General features: G+C 44.3%; 1 protein-coding gene across 3 annotated transcripts in view; it reads left to right on the top strand.

The window, feature by feature from the left end:
* TBC1D32 (TBC1 domain family member 32) overlaps positions 1-21,737 on the top strand; it is a 552,992-nt gene that overhangs the window by 390,630 nt on the left and 140,625 nt on the right. For all 3 annotated transcript variants that reach the window (XM_040350328.1, XM_040350326.1, XM_040350327.1), the window contains exon 26: positions 422-515. In XM_040350328.1, the coding sequence (XP_040206262.1) occupies positions 422-515 (94 nt within the window). The remainder of the gene's footprint in view (positions 1-421; positions 516-21,737) is intronic.

The following is a 21,737-nucleotide window of genomic DNA, read 5'->3' as shown; positions in this document are numbered from 1 at the left end:
TATGCATGCTGTCAGTCTCCAGTTGATTAGATGGAAATTGCTCTCGACTCAAAAAAGAGAAAGCAAGATTGATGTGAAAAATTGGAAATATAGTGTCTTTAGAAAGCTGTTACCTTCATTTTAATGGAAAAAAGAAGGAGGGGGAGACATTGATAAACACCACTTTTAGAAGATACTTGTTATAAGTGATAAATCTGTCACACCCATAGAATTTAATGCCTTCATTGTTTTTTTAATCATGGCAAAGTACAGCATTTAACTTTGTAACTTAATGTAGTTTTAATTTGATAGCAGTCATTTTGACAGTTATTGGAGACACATACTGCTGGAATTAATATATTCAGTTTGTACAGGAGAAGTGTGGGAAAGCTATTAATCTGCTGAATATGTTTCATGCATGTGATTTTTTCTTTTTGTCTAGGGAAATGATCCGTATCCTTGGCCAATGTTTTCATCTTATCCCATGCCAAACTTCTACATACCAGAGATTTCTGTGCCCGATGACCCTAAACAAGGTAAGAATCAATAATTCAATGTAGGTCTCAATTTGATGTTATCTGGTTTGCACAATAATGAGTTCACATGCCTTTCATTTGAAATCAATAGCCCACCAAAATTCCAAAATATGTGCATATTAGACATTGTGTGTGATTAAAATGTATTTATTCAGATTTAGTTTGTCTTTAAGATATAATTAGCCTTAAAATGTAAAAAAAAAAGCATCTTTGTCCTGGTCAGAATTTAATTAAAATGTGCGGGTGCATTGTATCAAAGTATCAAAGAAAATTCTCTAACAAATGAGTTTTGACCTTGCAAAAAAAGCCTTCCAAAACACAATATTGTTTATTAATTCTAGCCGTACATTTGCATGCTAAGGGAGGATCCCAGAGTAACCAGTCATACCTAAATACAATTATTGTATCATAATCCTAAAACTGCATCTTAAAGGAGAAGTATGGCCAAAGCTCTTTGGCCGTACTTCTCCTATGGGTCACAGGATTGCAGAACTAAGTGCACCACTTAACCACTTAAGGACCGGACCAATATGCTGCTAAATGACCCAAGGGGTTTTTACAATTCGGCACTGCGTCGCTTTAACAGACAATTGCGCGGTCGTGCGACGTGGCTCCCAAACAAAATTGGCGTCCTTTTTTCCCCACAAATAGAGCTTTCTTTTGGTGGTATTTGATCACCTCTGCGGTTTTTATTTTTTGCGCTATAAACAAAAATAGAGCGACAATTTTGAAAAAAATGCAATATTTTTTACTTTTTGCTATAATAAATATCCCCCAAAAACATATATAACATTTTTTTTCTCTCAGTTTAGGCCGATACGTATTCTTCTACCTATTTTTGGTAAAAAAATATCGCAATAAGCATTTATCGATTGGTTTGCGCAAAATTTATAGCGTTTACAAAATAGGGGATAGTTTCATTATTTTTTTTTTTTTTTTTACTACTAATGGCGGCGATCAGCGATTTTTTTTGTGACTGCGACATTATGGCGGACACTTCGGACAATTTTGACACGTTTTTGGGACCATTGTCATTTTCACAGCAAAAAATGCATTTAAATTGCATTGTTTATTGTGAAAATGACAGTTGCAGTTTGGGAGTTAACCACAGGGGGCGCTGTAGGAGTTAGGGTTCACCTAGTGTGTGTTTACAACTGTAGGGGGGTGTGGCTGTAGGTCTGACATCATCGATCAAGTCTCCCTATAAAAGGGATCACTCGATCGATGCAGCCGCCACAGTGAAGCACGGGGAAGCCGTGTTTACATACGGCTCTCCCCGTTCTTCAGCTCCAGGGAGCGATCGCGAGGGGGCAGCTAGAAACGAATAGCCGCGCCCTCGTCCCGCATCGCTCCTGAAGCCAAGGGAAACGCCGCATGTACGGGGGGGGTCCCGATCGGACCCCCGACCCACGTCTAGGCAGGCACATACAGGTACGTTGATGTGCCTGTCCATGCCATTCTGCCAACGTAAATGTACATGCGGCGGTCCGGAAGTGGTTAAGTACTAGATTCAGCCATTAGCGTGCTAAACCCGTCTTCTTGGCTGGTTTAGGCTCTGCAGGGATCCTGACAAAAAGTCAGCACGGTGCTCCAGTGAGCAGAGCTCAGAGCGGTGACATCGGTGTAGGGGCAGAGCACAGAGCGTGACAGTCACCTTTCTCTGCTCAGAGCGGATCTAAGAAGTGAGTGATCAGTGATCTTTGATCGCTCTGTTTACGGTGTGGAGCTGGTGGGGGATATCTGCAGCATTGGATAGCTGTGGCAGCCATCTAGGTGAGCATGAATGTTTTTTTTTTTTTTTTTGTAACCCGCACTTCTCTTTTAAAACATTATTTAGTCAATGCCTTCTAATAACCTTTAACACTGTTATTGTAAGTAATTAGGTCTTCGCTTACAATATTTCTTTCTCTACCCTGTCTTCATGGTGGTTTGCTTAACCAATTAAGACCCGGATCATTACGCAGGTAAAGGACCTGGCCAGTGTTTGCGATTCGGCACTGTGTCGCTTAAACTGACAGTTGCGCGGTCGTGCGCTGTGGCTCCCAAACAAAATTGGCGTCCTTTTTTCCCCACAAATATAGCTTTATTTTGGTGGTATTTGATCACCTCTGCTGTTTTTATTTTTTGCGCTATAAACAAAAATAGAGCGACAATTTTGAAAAAAAAAACTATATTTTTTACTTTTTGCTATAATAAATGCCCCCAAAAAAGATATAAAAAAAATGTTGTTTCTCAGTTTAGGCCAATACATATTCTTGTACATATTTTTGGTAAAAAAATCACAATAAGCGTTTAACGATTGGTTTGCGCAAGATTTATAGCGTTTACAAAATAGGGGATCGTTTTATGGCATTTTTATTTATTTTTTTATTTTTATTTTTTAAAGTGTATTTTCTGCGTGTACTCGAGAGAGGAGCCGGACTGCAGGAGTTGGGAGTAGGCAGGCCTCCCCCAGAGGCAATCTGCCACCTTTCTCCATGCCCCGGGTGGCAATGGTGGGTGTGTGAGGGGGTCCGCCCGCCCTACCTGCTCCGCTTTGAAGCCCAACGGGGCAGAGGGACTCCCTATAAGGGAGTGAGAGGATCTAGCCCACTCAACCAGCCCCGTTACTCCTTCGCCTCACTTTTTAGAGACCGCGTGGTCAAAGTGCGTGCATGTTAACCCAATTTCGAGTGCGTGTAAGTGTGGTGGTTTTTGTGGGAGAGGGGTGGGCGTACTAAGCGCAGGCTTACCTCGCATAGCACACCCACCAGGTTTACTAAGGTAAAGGAAGCTATTTAGGAAAACAAAATGTACCTTTACAACCCCTTTAAAAGCAAAATGGAACGTGTTAGATTAGGGGTTCTGGGGGGATGGCGTGCACGTGCATGTGAGGACGTGGCGCGCTCGTAGGTGGGGGGAGTGAAGAACGATGGGATTGCCTGACAGGAGGGACGGATCGCGCTGACTGAAGGGAGGAGACGACGGCACCGCTCTACACGCCGACAAGCACACCGCATACCGGAGGACCCACGCTGACACTACCGCGGCATGAGCCGCAGACGGAGGTTACATCACCCCGGGGACCCATGAGAACGGCCGGTGAGGAGCGGGGACGGACGGCTCAAGGTAGGAGACGTGCTACACAGTGGGTAGACGGAGCTGGATGGGCTGCATGAATGAACTCCTCCACCCTCGCTACAAGCAGAAAATGTCAGTCCGGGAGGAATCCCCCATATAACACCATATAAGCACCATAACAGCGCAGGAAACACGGAGGTAAGGTAGGGAGTACACCCTGATCGAGAAGCAAAAGGAAGGTCTGGAGAAGTATGCCAATCGGCTAAAAGAAAGAGGTAACAGGTTTGAAAATATCTAGGAGTCACTTAACCACTGAAAAAAATTAGAAGCTTGAAATGAAGTTTTGAAGTGGGATGATAAAATTACCCTGAAAAATATATATTTTTTTTTTTGTAAAATTATTTTTATTGAATTTTTCAAGACACATACACAATAACAGGCCACAAACGCGACCAACAGTTACCGGTCATGACACAGAGACCGGTGTACAAACCAAAACCCAACCAAGAGAAAAGGGGGAGGGGGGGGAGTGGGGGGGAGAAGAGGGAAGGGGAAAAAAAAAAAAAAAAAGGGGGGGGGGACAAATGCTTGCATTAGACATATTCAACACCGGTCAAATGTAATGAGATGGATTATAATGCAGTGAAGTCCAAGCTTGACCGTTCCCCCTTACACAGTATAAATAACGCCTTCTTGCCGACCCTTGACCCCAGTACCGAGCTAAGAGACGGATGCTCGCACTCCATCATGGAGGACCGAACCCCTCCATAGTAGCATAGTAACAAGTACCCTCTTCAAAGTGCACAGTCGTCATGAGACATATCCTGCGCCCCTACCCACAATTTCCCTGACCCCCTCAGCCGTCAGACCCCGCATGCCTCCTACCCATCCAGCTTAATCTGACACTGTATCCACAGAGGCCATCCAGCCCCCCCATACCTTATCAAACTTGGTCAAAGCCCCTCTATTCAAGTAAGTTGCCTTATAGAATGGGATGGCTTTGTTGACTAACACCTTCCAGGCTGTCACAGTTGGGGCTGAGGAGCTTTTCCACGAAAGGATGATTCTTTTTTTGGCATAAAAAAGCAGCAGAATGAGAAGAGTCCTTATAGCCCTGGTCGTGGCCAGGGGTTCAACTAGTTGCAGCAAACACACCTCCACAGTCATGGGGATCGAGATAGAGGTGACCGACCTAATGCAATCTACCACCGCCCGCCAGTATGCCCTGACCTGGGGGCAATCCCAGAAGACATGCATAAAACCGGCAGAGGGCATGGAGCACCGCCAGCAGGCAGAGCCCTGACCTCCGAACATTCTAGCCAGTCTGGCCGGAGTCAGGTATATCCTATGCAAGAACTTGTAGTGTATAAGCCTGTCCCTAGTGGAGACCAGGGCCTGAAATGCCGCCCCCCAGACATCGTCCCAGTCGTCCCTGTCCAGTCCCGGGGCCACAGCCACCCAAGCACTCCTGCAGGGCGACAGCAGCCTGGTAGTGTCCTGAAAGAGCTCCTGATAGAGGCTAGATACCGTCTTAGGAAGTGATTCGCTACGGGCCAGCGATTCCAAATCCCCGATCTCTAAAGTCAAAGGGACCCCACCAAATTGAGCCAGGAATGCATGGCGCAACTGCAGGAACCTAAAGAAATGGGTATTGGGAAGGTCATAGCGCGCCTTTAGTTCATCAAACGTCAGAAGTATACCGTTCCCCACAATGTGACTTAAGGTCTTTATCCCATAGGCCGCCCACACCACCGGGTCCGGGTAGTCCAGAAAGTGTGACAAATTAGGGTTTTTCCATAGAGGCGTTTTAGGGGAGAGGGTGAGGCGATCAGAAGGCCTCAATTCTTGTGCCACAGACCATGCTCTGATCACTGACCTCATGGAGTGCGTCAAGGGGTAAGGGGCCCTCGGGCCTCTATAAACTAAGTAGGAGAGCGCCTCATAGGAACCCACACAAGCCGCCTCCAACGACACCGCAGCATCGTCCGGAGCAGAAGTCAGCCAACGGTGTGCAACCGTCAGCTGGCCTGCCAGGAAGTACCTATGAAAGTCGGGTACCGCCAAACCCCCCTCCCCCCAGGGTTGTTTAAGGATGGCCAACTTGAGACGAGGGAGATTACCCTGCCACAAGAAGGAGGAGATCATACCATCTATGGCCTTAAAAATGGACTTTGGGATCCACACCGGAGTGTTCCTAAGTGTATAAAGCAGGAGAGGGAGAATCTTCATTTTAATAAGATTGACCCTTCCAATGAGGGACAGGGGGAGATTCTTCCAGGAGTTTAACTTCCTGGAGACAGTGCTCAACAATGGGGACACATTGAGGTTAACAAAGTCTGACACAGTGTTCGTAATTTGTAACCCCAGGTACCTAATCTGAGTTACCCACTGTAGGGGATTAGAAGGATCAGCTTGTCTAGGCGACACATGGGACCGGAGTGGGAGGATTTTTGATTTGGTCCAGTTGACCTTGAGGCCCGAGACCACAGAGAACCTGCTCATCAATGAGAGTGCGGCATGTAGGGAAGGACCGGTATCCCCCAGAAACAAAACCAGGTCATCTGCGTAAAGCGCTAGTGACTCAGTCAAGGTGCCCACCTTGATTCCCTCAATTTGAGGCGAGGATCGTAGTGCAATTGCCAGGGGTTCCATCACCAGGGCAAATAAGCCCGGCGACAAGGGACACCCCTGTCTGGTGCCTCTGAATACCGGGAAGGTGCACGACACCTCACCATTTAAACCAATTGCCGCCACCGGACTACTATATAGCAATGATATCCATTTAAGGAACACAGGGCCGAAGCCCATACGCTCCAGCACCTGGGTCATGTAGCCCCAATCAATGGAGTCAAACGCCTTCTCAAGATCGAAAAACACCAGGGCCCCCCCCGTGAGATATGTCCCCGTCAATCTGTGTGTGGGCGTACACTCTGCGTAAGTTAATATCTGTAGCCTTCTTGGGCATGAACCCTGTCTGGTCAGGTGAAATTATGTGTTCTAAGCAGGGCATCAACCTATTAGCTAACATCTTGGTCAAAATTTTTAGGTCCATATTTAGTAGAGCAATTGGCCTATATGAGGAGCAATGGAGGGGGTCCTTCCCTGGTTTGGGAAGCACAACCACCTGGGCCTCGTACCACGAGGGGGGCAAACTTCCCACCTCCAAACATTCCCTGTAAAGGGTCAGCAACCTGTGCGAGACCACATCAGAGTAAGTCTTGTACCACTCTGCCGGAATCCCATCAGGGCCCGGTGCCTTTCCATTTGGGAAGGAAGCAATAGCCACAGTCAGCTCCTTAGGAGAAAAAGGGGCCTCCAGGAGCTCCACCGCCTCCCCAGGCAACACCGGGATCGGAAAGGAGTCCAGCAGGTCCGTCAGAACCTGATTGTCATACTGTGGGATAGCCGCATAGAGGTCAGAGTAGTAGGACACAAAAGCCTGCATTATCCCCTCCCTGTCCCCCACCAAGGCTCCTCCTGCCGTGTGTATGCAAGGAATTGCCACATGAGGCCTAGCATCTGCCGCTAAGTATGCCAGCAATTTTCCGTTCTTGTCCCCCTTCTCAAATAAGTCTTCCGCCTTACATTTAAACATGCATTGCGTAAGAGATTGCTGATGAACCAAGAAGGCCCTTCTGGCCATCTGCAACTCCGCGAGTGTGGAGGCAGAGGGCGCCTCAGCATGAGCCTTCGCACACCGAACCTCATGGACCTGGAGCGCCTCCGACTCTGAATTCTTCTCAGTCCTAGCAGCCTTGATAGCAGCAATGTACACACCCCGGGTGGTCGCTTTAAATGCATCCCATACCATGTGCCTACCCGTAGAGCCGTCATTGACCTCCCAGTACTCAGCAATATGGCCGGCAACCAGCGGCTCAACCGATGGTTCATCAACCCACCCCGGGTGTAGTCTCCAGATCCTCCGACTACCCCCCCCCAGGGCGGCACAGCGTCACCTGCAAGGGGGTGTGATCCGAGAGACCCCCGGCCAGGTAACCAACATCGGTCACCAGCGGCAGGAGGGCCGGATTCGCAAAGGCCAGATCAATACGGGAGGAGGATGAGCTGACGTGGGAAAGATAGGAGTAACCTCTCTCACCAGGATGTTTCCACCGCCACACCTCCTCCAAAGCCGCCACATCTGCCCAGTGCCCGAGATCTAGATTCCGCACCCGGTTCGGGTTAGAAGTGTCCAGCTCATAATCGATCACATTATTAAAATCCCCAGCCACTAGCAATTTTAGTGGACCAAAGGTGGCAATCTTCTCTAAAATCAGGTACAACACCTCCTTGTGAAAGGGGGGAGGGATGTAAACATTTGCTATAGCCAACAGCTGAGAGTCTACGGTGAGGACTATAATAGCATACCTCCCTTGAGGGTCCGTCACCACATGTTCTATATTACATTGCAATTTCTTATGCAGCAAGATGACCACACCTCTGGCGTATGAGGAGTAAGTGGAGTGCACTGTCCTCTGTATCCAGCTCCTGTTCAAGGAAAGGGTTTTACTACCCACCAGGTGGGTTTCCTGCAGGAGGACAATATGGGGGTTCAGGGATTTGAGGTACTGCAGGACTAAAGAGCGTTTGAATTTAGAGTTTAAACCGCGGACATTCCACGATACTAGTTTAATATCATTCATTGGGTCTGGAAAAGAAAAATATTTGAAGGACAGGAGGGGCACACGAATCAAGCCAGTCAGGGGGGGGGAGTCTGGACACAGAGAGCCACAGGGTAACATATTTCAATGGTTCAATATACATGTCATGAAGGGTATCACACACTAACACGCACATGGGGCGAGGCCCCAAAGCAGGGGAAAGGTGAAGGCAAAAAGTCAATGTCCCAAGGGTAAAAAAAGGAAGGGGGGGGGAAAGGTAAAAAAAAGGAGGGGGGGGGGAAACAAAACATGCCAGTAAGAAAAATTAAAAACATCTGGCAAAAGTACAGTGAAAAAAACATCACACAAGCCCCAACGCCCTGTTTGCTCCAGGCGAACCAAACTAAAAAACGGTTTCACCGCCGGAGAAACTTTGTACCCAAAACGTATAGAACAGCCGTGGAACGTCTCAAAAGTCCATCCACTTCAAGAAAGAAAAAAAAAGGTTGTGGGGGGTTTCAGGGAATCACGCGGGATTTTCAATCCGTGCTTAACCGTACCTGCTGCTCCTGTCCGGAACGGATGATTGACCGCTCGTAACATTCCAACCAGCTTTCAGCTATGGAGTTCCACAACAAAGTGTAACCGGAGCATATCATTCAAACACTGCAGCATGGAACCACTGCTCCCAGCAAGGACATCGTAGACAGGTAAGTGACTTCTCCTCCCAGGTCGATCACATCGCCACCTCAACACCTCCTCAGGCCAGTGAATCCAGCCAATCCACCGCTTCCATCGGAGAATCAAAACATTTTGCTGAGCCCCTGTGAATCACCTTCAGACGGCTAGGATAGAGCATGCTGTATACCAGGCCCTTCTCTCTCAAGCGTCGACGGACGTCTGTGAAGGAGCGCCGCTTCTTCTGCAGCTCTTGTGAGAAGTCAGGATACAGGTGAATCACAGCATTTTCATGTTTCAGTTCAGGGTGTTTACGGGCCTCGGCCAGGATCGTGTCCCGGTCCCTGAAGTTAAGCAGGCGGACAAGGAAGGCACGCGGCCATGCGCCTGCAGGCCTCCTACCGGCAGGTACCCTGTGGGCGCGTTCCACCACATATACAGGTGACAGGTTCCGCAGGCCCAGAAGATCTTTAAAGAAGGATTCTGCAAACTCCACCGGATTGGCGCCCTCTGCGCCCTCAGGGAGCCCAACCACCCGCACATTATTGCGGCGCAGGCGGTTCTCGGCATCTTCAGAACGGGCCATCAGGACTCTGACCTGCTGTTGTAGTTCCCCAACAGAATGAGAGGTGGAAGCCACTGTGTCCTCCATCACTGACAAGCGTTGCTCTGCCTCAGACAGGCGGCCCCTGAATTTATCCATGTCCTGCCTTATGAGCCCACACTCTATAGCCAGCGTGTCTATCTTACCCTCTACAGAGGATTTACTGTCTGCAATGGCCGCCAGGATCGCGGCGGTGGATCGGCCTTCCAGCTGCCCCGGGGGACTCCTCACCTCCATCTGTGACTCGTCCAGGGCCTCAAGATCCGCCATCCAGGACTCTGTCTGCACCGCTACCGAGGCCGGAGAAGATGAGGAAGGCTCCAAGATGGCCGCCGCGCGCGTGGTCAGCGGCGGAAAACGGGACGAATAACTCGTCACCTTCTTAGCCGAGTTGCGCTTGCCGGGCATCGGGAGGACCGGGGGAGCCCCCCAGACAGGAGGGAGAATTTTGCTGAGCAGGATGGCTCTTGGAATCGAGGATGGGGACGGATACTGTGCACGGATGGCAGGAGCACAAGCTTAGCACGTCCGTTCCTCTCTACATCCCGGCCACGCCCCCCCTGAAAAATATTTGATATTGTAAAAACTGATTCAAGTGTATGGTACCAGCACAAGAAAATAACGCGGGACGGGTAGGACATTTCACTGAGGGGCAAAATCTGACTGTATAAGAGAACAAGTATCTTTCGCATATAGTATTGTAAAAGTCAGTAAAGCACTACAAGAGGACTAGGTGGAGAGTTCGGAGGGCAAGAAGAGGTTAAAAAGTAACCCCCAAATTAAACAAGGACTTGCATTCACAAGGACACAATCCCTTCCCTTGTATAAGATATAAGGTAACCAACACAGCATAGTTAAAAAGCCTCTTCAAACCTAGAACCCCGAAACCCGTCCAGCAGGCCCGGTGGCCGTCTGTTGGGTGCCTATCTTCCATCTTGGTCTCTTTTTCTGTCTCGGTTTCTTTTTTTTTTTTTTTTCCTATGTAGTAATCCAGGGATTGGTCAAAGAATTTATTCGCACGACTGTTGGGACATATATAGTAGCATCAATACACAAGGTGTGTCTGAGAAAAATAACAAAAACCTTGATTGGGGAAAGGACTGTACTTGGAAAATTGATCTGATACGGCGGGGAGGGGGAAGGGGAAGGAAGGGAAAGGAAAGAGAAAAAATTATTGCCCCCCTACCCCATTAACATATAGCTACATAGCTCCCCCTGCCCAAAGACGTGATCAGAGACACGTATAAGCTTAGAGGACAAAACTTAAAAGAGGGGAGCAGAGTAGATAGGAAAGGGGGTCGAGCTGGGTAAGAGAATCAGAAGGAGGGGGGAGGAAATGCACAGGATGGCAAGCAGATCCACAAAAGGGGGACCCCCGAAGACCCCAAACGATAAAACAACTACAAGCTCAATCAGATCATTTATGATAAAAGACGACACCCCGCGATCACAAGGAGCAAAGCAACAACAGGGAAAAAAGGAGAGGGAAAGGGAAATGGTAAACAAGAAATCCCAAGGCGGAGACTCAAGAGAAGCTTCAATGGACCTAAGAGAAGGAGGCGCACAGAGTGACGCAGAAGCTAGTAGGATGGAAGAACCCCGGTCAGCTTCACAGTCTCCATCAAAGGATGAAATGGAAGACATGCTTCTTAGACTAGAGGCTAGACTAGAGAACGCAATTAAAGGGGAGATACAGACTCTACGGACAGATCTGGGACACCTGCTATCTAGAGTAGAGTCAGTGGAAGAGAGGACGGACAAGCAAGAGAGGGAATCCAACACTTTAAAGGCTCAACTTGAGCAGGTACAACTCCAACAGAGACAAATCATGTACCGACAGGAGGACCAGGAGAACAGAAATCGGAGACAGAATCTGAGAATAAGATCTATACCAGAGGAGAAAGGAGAAGAGCTTAAAACAACAATACAGAAGATATTCAATCCCTTAATGGAATGTGCACTAGAGGAACCAATCAAGATCGAAAGAGTACATAGAGTGGGAAACCCCAGAAGAGCAGAGACCGATCGATCTAGAGATGTAATCGTAAGGTTCCAGCTATATGAAGATAAAGAAAAGATCTGGAAAAAGCTGAAGGGGGTCCCCCCGATAGTGTACCAAGGATTAGAACTCCAGATATTCGCAGACCTTGCTCCAGATACATTGGCAAGACGGCGGCTGTTAAAACCACTCCTAAACCAACTTGTAGCCCAGAAAATTAAATATAACTGGGGGTTCCCCGCTTGCCTAACGGCAACAAAAGAAGGGAGGTCAGCGATTCTAAGATTTCCCGAAGATTTAAAGGACTTTTGTAATAGATTGGGAATCCAGCCCCCTGACTTACCTGGATGGGCGTAGACCCCGGAGAAAAATTCTGTCCTTTGCTTGTTCTCCTCCCATTTCTTTCTGTCGTATCTTTTTTTCTCTCTCCTCTCTTCTTTCTTTCGCTTTGTGTCTTTCGTTTTTTTTTTTTTTTTTTTTTTTTTTCCTTTCTTTTTGTGGCTCTCCTTTCTCTCCTTTCCCTATCTCTCCCCTCTCTAGGAGGGGGGGGATTGGGTGGGAGAGGGAAGAAAAATGAGGACCGTACCCTACAAAGAGGAGTAAGTAGGATCCCTCTTGGCCCACTCTAAGCCAACGAGTGGGAGGGGAAAATCCCAGCCCCACCTGGAGAGACCCAAGCCAGGACATGGTAGCTGGCTTGGAGGTCAAAAGGTGGCCAAAAAGGGGGAGGGGGAGAGGGAGAGGGGAGGGAGGAGAGGAGTGGGGAGGGAGGGGGGGTTTGGGGGGGAGGGATAGGGGATGGGGGGACCTCACCAGATTGGCCAATAAGGAAAAGTATAGGGAAAATGAAATGATAGTTACAGGGAGGAAGAAAAAAAAAAGAAGAAATGCCGGTAGTCAAATGCTTATCCTATAATGTAAAAGGCCTCAACAATCCCGCGAAAAGGCATAAAATATTAAAGGAATTGAAAAATTACAGAACAGACATAGCATTTCTACAAGAGACGCATCTCACAATTGATTCTAATATCAGGTTATACTCTCAAGATTATCCAACCTGGTACTATGGGGATACGATCTCAAAAAGAGCCAGAGGAGTGGCAATAGGGATAGCTAAGGGTACACACTTTACATTGTATAACAGAATGGCTGACCCAGAGGGGAGATATCTCTTCCTAAAAGGGAGAATAGAAGAGATGGAATGTACCCTCGTGAACATATACGCACCAAACGATCGTCCAATAAAATTCTTTGAAGAGATCTTAGGAAAATTAAGAGACTTTAGGGCTGGAAAGGTGATCCTGGGAGGAGATCTAAACTTCTGCATGGACCCAAAAATAGACAAGACCTCACAGATCCAGGAAATCGGGAACACACAGACTAGAAAGATAAAAAACAGCTTATACAGAAACCAACTGATAGATATATGGAGAATCCTAAATCCGGGACACAGAGATTATACTTTTTTTTCACCGGTACACGGAAGTTATTCTCGGATCGACTACTTCCTACTAGACCACAGCATATTGGAGATGGTAGTCGAAACAAGAATTGAAGTGATGACAACTTCGGACCACGCGCCAATCAGTGTATCCCTGAGAATCATAGGTAACCAGAGGCCGAATACGATCTGGAGACTCAACGAGGCCCTATTGACGGAGGAGACTAGCCTTAAAAGGGTAAAAAAAGATCTAGAAGAATACTTTAAGACAAACGACACAGATGGAATATCAACAGCTACCCTATGGGACGCCCATAAAGCGGTAATTAGGGGGACCCTAATATCTGAAGGAGCTAGGAATAAAAAAGAAAAAAGCCGCAAAAGGGAAAAATTAATAACGGAGATACACAGATTGGAGCAAAAACATAAAGCAATGGACACTAACCGATAACTATATCACGACCTGGTGTTAAAAAGAAACAAACTTAATGAACTTATGGATCAGGAAACGAGAAGAGAGTTCCATCTCATCGCCCAAGAAAGATACAAGTGGGGAAATAAAACAAATAAACACCTTGCTAGGATGGTACAGAAAAAGAAATCAAGAAATTACATCGAGAAGATCAAAGATGAGAAAGGGAAGGAGGTACACACAACAAAAGATATCGCGGAAACTTTCAGAACATACTATGAAAAACTATATGCAGTAGAGCAGGCGACCTGACCGGAGGAGGAGAAAAGAGACAAGATTTCAACATTTCTGGAAGAAGCAGGACTGACAAAAATGAGTCAAAATGACAGGAGTCTGATGGATCAACCTATCACAGTTAAAGAAATTCAAACAGCCTTGACGGCCAGTGCGTCAGGTAAAAGCCCAGGGCCAGACGGCTTCACCGCCCTATACTATAAAAAATGCAAGGAGATCCTTCTCCCAGTACTTTGCAGATACTATAACGGAATTGGAAAAGACTATTGCCTGGGTAGAGAAGCATCGGAGGCTACTATTACAGTAATTCCCAAAGAAGGCAAAGATATCAAAAACTGCGCAGGATATAGACCTATATCCCTGTTAAACGCGGATATTAAGTTGTTCTCCAAAGTACTGGCAGAAAGAATTAAAAGAGAGATGAGCAAATTGATCCATCCAGACCAGACGGGGTTCATCAAAGGGAGAGAAGGAAGGGGCAACGGACTCAGAGCCTTGCTGATCCTTCAAAAAATGAAGGAAAATGGGTCCCCAGGTCTATTCCTGTCGATAGACGCCGAGAAGGCATTCGACAGGGTAGACTGGGGACTCATGTTACAAACCCTAGAAAACATGGGCATCGGCCTGAGGATGCTAGACTGGATTAGAGCCCTTTATCGGTCACCAACGGCAAAAATAAAAGTAAACGGTAGCCTTTCAAAATCATTCACGATGAAGAACGGTACAAGGCAAGGTTGCCCCTTATCCCCACTTCTATTTGTATTTTCTCTAGAACCTTTATTGGCTAGGATACGCAAAAACCCTAGCATAGAGGGAGTCAAAATAGATCAAGAAGAACATAAGTTATCTGCATTCGCAGATGATGTCCTCTTCTATGTAGTGAACCCTATAACATCAATCCCTAAGCTCCTGAACCTATGCGAGGAATATGGAGAAATCTCAAACTTCAAATTAAATCTTACTAAAACAGAAATCCTAAATGTAAACATCAATAGAATAGAGGAAAGACTGTTAAGAATGGTGCTCCGACTTCCATGGGTAAAGGAACTCAAATATCTAGGGATCCGGTTGGCAAATACAATAAGGAAAATCTACGAGATCAACTATGTACCTCTACTGGACGAAATTAAGGGTGAAATCAAAAGGGTAAAAAACCGACAAATTTCATGGATTGGGAGAATAAACTTCTGTAAAATGGTCCTATTGCCCAAAATCGTATACAAATTCCAAATGATTCCCATGGCCCTTCCAAAGCCGCTCCTTAATATGTTAAAAAAACTTATTATGAATTACATATGGAATTCTAAGAAGCATAGAATCTCCCTACAGACTCTAAAACAACCAAAAAATAAGGGGGGACTCGCAGTGCCGGACATAAAAAAATATTATGAAGCAGTGGTGATATCCCGTGTAGAAGAGTGGGCCAGAGTCAACAAAGAAAAAACGTGGGTCAGTCTAGAGAGCGCACTATCTAAAGTGAGATTAGACACAATAATATGGAATCCCCCCCAACACAGAAAATTTAGCACGAAAATACACGTAATAACAAAAAATGCACTTAAAATCTGGGACACAGTAAATAAAAAAATGGACAGTAAGTATAATTCACCCCTTATAGCACTAAAAAATAACTAATACTTTGCACCAGGGAAAACACAAGTGGGAGGGAACTGGATAAAGAATGACACAGCACGACTAAGAGATGTAATTAAAGATGGACACTTGTTAACATATGCAGAGTTAAAACGGAAAGAAACCCTGATGGAAATTAATGAGTGGAGATACCAACAACTCAGTTGGTTCGTTCTGAAATTACCATCCCCATTGAGAACAGGGGAACAGTTAACAGAAATGGAAAAATTATGTACAATGGAAAACGCCAAAGGCACCATATCAAAAATATATAGAATATTATTGCAGACCGACGAGAGGGAGATACCACCATTCATTAAAAAATGGGAAAAGGAACTCAAATCACAGCACGATAGGACCCAACTACAGAAAATGTTGAAACTGACACACTCCTCAGCAGTAGATAGCCGAACGGCAGAAACGAACTATAAATGTATGGCCAGATGGTATATAACACCTAACAAACTAAGCAAATTTAAAGAGGACCAATCTGAAAACTGCTGGAGAGGCAGCGAGACCCTAGGAACCATGACACATCTATGGTGGGAATGCCCTAAAGTAAAGATTTTTTGGGAGAAGATCTTGAAGTATATAGAAGTGATAACAAAAAATAAAATAAAAAAAGATCCCTGGACGGTTCTATTCCACGGAGGCGATATAGGCATAAGAAGATACAAGGAATCAATGGTGCCACACTTACTGAACGCGGCAAAAAGGTTAATCCCCAGAAGATGGCAAGAGACAGAATAGGGATGGAAGATCTAAGGAATGGGCTGGAGGGGAACGATATAAGTAAAAGCAAAAAATGGGATGATTGGAGAAAATTTAAGAGGTCATGGAGCTATGCCGAAAATCTGAGGGCCGGTACAGAAATCCCTGAGAAGACTTGATAAAGTGGCCATATCTGGTGAGGAGGGGGGGGATTAGGGGGGAGGGAGGGTAGGGAGAAAATTAAATAGCAAAATATATGTTGTCTGTATTCAAAATAATTAAATTATAATAATATACATAAACAAAATAAAAAATAAAAAATAATTAAAAACAAGAAATAATATCAAGAAACTAAAAATGAGCACAAAACAAAAGTCCCCCTTTACTAATGATGTAAAACCAAATAGAGACGCTATGTGGGCTGACAAAAACGAAAGCTGAGCGCTCTAAAGATACTCTAGGAGGTGGAACCTGAAGTAAGGGGAAAAAAGAAAAAAAAAGCAAAATGGAAGGATGAGGTAAATGAAGAAGGATTGCACTAAGGTAAAGGAAGCTATTTAGGGAAACAAAATGTACCTTTACAACCCCTTTAAGAAACGCATCCAGTGTGTTGACAACTATCACTCAACAGTAGGTTGCAGCATAGCAATAAGAGAAGAAATAAACTGCCATGGTGAAGCACGTATTTTCTCAGTTTGTTAAAAGGTAGTCACAAACATTCACATGTCACTGTACACAAAGAAAATCCAGCAGGCTGGTGGTTCACATTTGGTTCCTTTTTAACCCACCACTTGGAAGGTTTTACCCCCTTTCTGACCAGAGCACTTATTACAATTTGGCACTGCATTGCTTTAACTGTTAATTATGGGTCATGCAATGCTGTACCCAAATAGCACAAATAGAGCTTTTTTTTTGGTGGTATTTGATCACCTCTGTGGTTTTTATTTTTTGCACTATAAACAAAAAAAGAGCGGCAATTTTGAAAAAAAACTATGGGCTAGATTCAGATAGGTTACGCGGATCTCATTTACGTTACGCCGCCGCAAGTTTTTCAGGCAAGTCACTTACACCTGTCGGATCTTAGGGACATCTATGTGTAACCTGATTCTATGAATCAGGCGCATATATATGACGGCCGGATTTAGAGATACGACAGCGTATCAGGAGATACGCCGGCGTATCTCTTTTCTGAATCCGGCCCTATATTTTTAACTTTTTGCTATAATAAATATCCCCAAAAATTGTTTTTAAAAACAAATTTCTTCATCAGTTTAGGGCAATATATATTCTTCTACATATTTTTGGTAAAACAAAATCACAATAAGCGTATATTGATTGGTTTGCGCAAAAGTTATAGCGTCTACAAACTATAGGAAAGATTTGTGGCATTTTTATTATTATTTTTTCGTTAACTAGTAATGACGGTGATCTGCGATTTTTATTGGTATTGCGACGGACAGATCGGACACTTTTGACACATTCTCACTAAATGGATAGAAATATAAGTCATATATTCTTCTTAAGTTGTGTCACTAAATCAGTTTGTATCCTCTAGCGCTACATTTTTTTTCTCTTGAACATATCAGAAATGGAAGGTTATGTGCCAGTATGCCCAAGGCCATATTTTCAGCTTCATCAGAATTCATCTTAATTGCTAATTCTAAAACAACTAGAGCAGTTAGAAAGTTACACTGCACAATCTGCCTTTTATTAAATTAAAAGGTGATTTCTGTCTATTATTCCCTACTCAATCACAATTTTGCCAGAGGCATAGTGCTATGGAGCATATCCTTTACAGCAGTCAAAGTCTACATCTCTTTCTTAGGCACTTTAATGATTTGGCAAACTATCAGTAGCTTTAATACCAACAAGGTATCAATTTATATCATATATTTTGCAAAAAGTACAAGAGTAGAGACTGATAAATTGGTACTAATGGTGAAATCCTACTAACAGAACAAATTCAAAAATGTCCCAGTTTTTTTTAACCCTGTCCTCTATCTATACCATCAAATAATTCATGCTGTTATCCCGACAAGGAACACATTTGTATACATATTAGTTTACTTTTTTGTATGTACTGTATCTTAATGTCTTTCCTTAATTTGTATGGTTCCTGACATAGAACCATACAAGCGAGGCTCTGTCCCAATAAAAATGGTATTGAAGTGGACACAGAGTCTGCATATCGGCTGAGTGCAGAGCTTAAATTTTAAAGACAGAAAACTGCACTGGCAGTTTTCTCTGATTTTCCTATTTCTACATGGGGCTCTATGGCTTGGAGATCCTTCAGAGACTTTAGTGGGACGGGATCTCCAACCCTGTGTCTGGGTTTTAAAGACAGCCTGCAAGCTGTGTGCCCAGGTGCACACAGCTCATATAATGAAGGGCTGGGGAGAGCAGAAGGGAGAGGAAGGTGGAGTTGGAGCAGTGGCTGCTGGTGTCTCTGTGTTGAGACAGACGCTGTGTGCGGACAGACACTTTGTGCGTTGAAGGGCTTCAAAGCCGCGTGCACCCAATACTGGGGGTCTGGAGGAGCTGCTGGTTTAAGGGACCAGTACCTATGGCAGTGGTACTGTCAAAGAGTAGCCAGGTGGGCTAGTATTTTCAGTTATTTCTGATCATCATTTAAACCCCTGCGAGGAATTCCTGAATGGACTTATGTTTTGTTTTTCTAATTTAATAAACGTGGGCTACCAGGTCCTTAACGATACATGCCTGTTTGGTGTCGACTCACTACACGAAAACGCATCTACCATGAGAGTTAAACACCCCCAACTTTACAATATATATATATATATATATATATATATATATATATATACATACATATATACAGAGCTTTTTTTCTCAGAAAATAGGTGCAGGAACTCAACCACGACCCTGTTCATATTTCACAAACAGTAGAAGGGTCTTAAAGGGGCATTGAATACCAGGATTGCATTACATACAGAGTGCAGAGTTTAGGGGGTTACATATAGAGTGCAGAGCTGTCACTTGTAAACACAGAAAGTAGACTTCTGTGTTTACAAGTGATTGTGGTGAGCAGGCACCAGAGGTGGTGGAACTGAGTTCCCCCAAGTTCCCCCTGAAAAAAAAGCAGTGTGTGTGTGTATATATATATATATATATATATATATATATATATATATAATTAGGGCTGTTACTGATCAAAAATTTTCTGTTCGATTAATCGTTTTTGTTTTTAATAGATTAATCGACTAATTTTGATTAATTATAACGCACAAAAAAAACACAAAGGCAGCGCTCGATGGGAATAGCATTAAAACTTTTATAGTCTTCAAGTAGGTAACCAAATAAATAATGCACTGGAGAAAAAATCAATGTAGCTACAAAAACTGTAAAAATGGTGCGAGTATTACCAAACGGTACCAAAAGCAGTCATAAAAACATGTAGCCAAGTAGGATGCTGGTATAAAAATGTGTACAACGATACCACTGCTGAATACAGATGAGGAGAGGTTAACATCAGTCCGTCGGCATGTAGATGTCCCGTGAAGGGAACTATCACAACTCCCAGTGGATGGTTGTAGAATCCCAGGTTAATAGAGGGAAGTGATAGAGGGAAGTGTAACAGCCCTTGCGTGTGGCAGATAGTAAGGTCCCGCCGGCATGCAGATATGAAGGCACAGCAAAGGAGCCCTTCAGATGGACACGGCAAGCCCCGCCAGTGTCCGTGACGTTACTGGATCTCCGACGGAACTCAGAAGCCGGCGAAGAGGTAAGTACCAATCAAAAGAATTTTAATCGATCAAAAAGATTTTAATCGATCAAAAAAATTTGAGATTAATCGATTAATTAAAAGTTAATTTGCACAGCCCTAATATATATATATATATATATATATATATATATATATATACACACACACACACATCCTATATATTAACCACTTAAGCCCCGGACCATTATGCAGCTTAAAGACCTGGCCACTTTTTGTGATTCGGCACTACGTCGCTTTAACTGACAATTGCGCGGTCATGCGACGTGGCTTCCAAACAAAATTGGCGTCCTTTCTCCCACAAATAGAGCTTTCTTTTGGTGGTATTTGATCACCTTTGCGGTTTTTAGTTTTTGCGCTATAAACAAAAATAGAGCGACAATTTAAAAAAAAAATCAAAATTGTTTACTTTTTGCTATAATAAATATCCACAAAAAATATATATAATTTTTATTTTTCATCAGTTTGGGCCGATACTATTTTACTACATATTTTTGGTAAAAAAAACGCAATAAGCGTTTATTGATTGGTTTGCACACAAATTATAGCGTCTACCAAATTAGAGATAGTTTTATTGCATTTTTATTAATCATTTTTTTAACTAGTAATGGCGGCGATCAGGGATTTTTTTATCGTGACTGCGACATTATGGCGGACACATCGGACAGTATTTTGGGACCATTGCCATTTATACAGAGAACAGTGCTATAAAAATGTAAAATAGTAAAAATCTCCTCCAGCAGCACACAAGTGCTGGAAGTTTTAGCAGAGGAGTGTTAAAGGGAGGAGTGGAGGAGCCTAAGGAGGATTTATTTATACAGAAGGAGTTGGACTTGATATTTATATTGCACTTGCATTTTACACTGAATGTTATATTTGAAGGTTGATTGTTATATTTGAAGATGTTTCACACTTCACATATAGGGCCAGATCCACGTAGCCTGGCGCATTGTTGCGTCCGGCGTAGCGTATCTCTGATACACTACGCCGCCGTAACTTTCAGCGTATTTTCCTTATCCTCAAAGAATTTGCGTCGTAAGTTACGGCGGCATAGTGTAACTTTGGCGGCGTAAGGGCACGCAATTCAAATGGATGTGATGGGGGCGTGTTTTATGTAAATACCTCTTGACCCGACGAAAATTACGTTTTTTTTTTTTACGGCGCATGCGCCATCCGTGGGGGTATCCCAGTGCGCATGCTCGAAATTAACCCGCAACAAGCCAATGCTTACGACGTGAACGTCATTCTACGCAAAGCCCTATTCGCGAACGACTTACGCAAACGACGTAACAAATTCAAAATTCAACGCGGGAACGACGGCCATACTTAACATAGGATACGCCTCATATAGCAGGGGTAACTATACACCGAAAAAAGCCTTACGGAAACTACGTAAAAAAATGCGCCGGCCGGACGTATGTTCGTGGATCGCCGCATCTAGCTAATTTGCACACTCGACGCGGAAATCGACGGAAACGCCAACTAGCGGCCAGCGTAAATATGCACCTTAGATCCAACGGCGTACTAAGACGTACGCCAGTCGGATCTAGCACAGCTTCAGGCGTATCTTGTTTTGTGGATACAAAACAAAGATACGCCGGAGCAAACTAGAAGTTACGCGGCGTATCAATAGATACGCCAGCGTAACTTCTTTGTGGATCTGCCCCATAGACTTTTCTTTAATAAAGTAAAATTTTTCTTTCCTCTAATATAGAGGATAGATTTTCCCAGAAGTATCAATTAAGATACAATTCATTTTTGGTGAGATACTCCCAAAGGGAAATCATGTCTGACCCTACATCTTTCCTCATTTGAGCCCTGCACGTGCAGCAGCTACTTGATGATTATTAAATTACTCCCATACAGATTCACTTTGCACATGGTCAGAGACAAACAACAGTTGTTTTTTCAGAATAACCAAAAGTAGGAATCTGCAACAAAAAAACATCACAGTTGTTAAAATCCTTGTAATGTACACAGAGGGGAATATGTTTTTTTTTCCAGCAAATGCAGAGTTACTCTTTAAAATGATCTATTATCACATGATA

This window comes from Rana temporaria, chromosome 4, assembly GCF_905171775.1.
Source record: "Rana temporaria chromosome 4, aRanTem1.1, whole genome shotgun sequence".
Classification (NCBI taxonomy): domain Eukaryota; kingdom Metazoa; phylum Chordata; class Amphibia; order Anura; family Ranidae; genus Rana; species Rana temporaria.
This window is presented reverse-complemented; position numbering and strand designations above follow the sequence as displayed.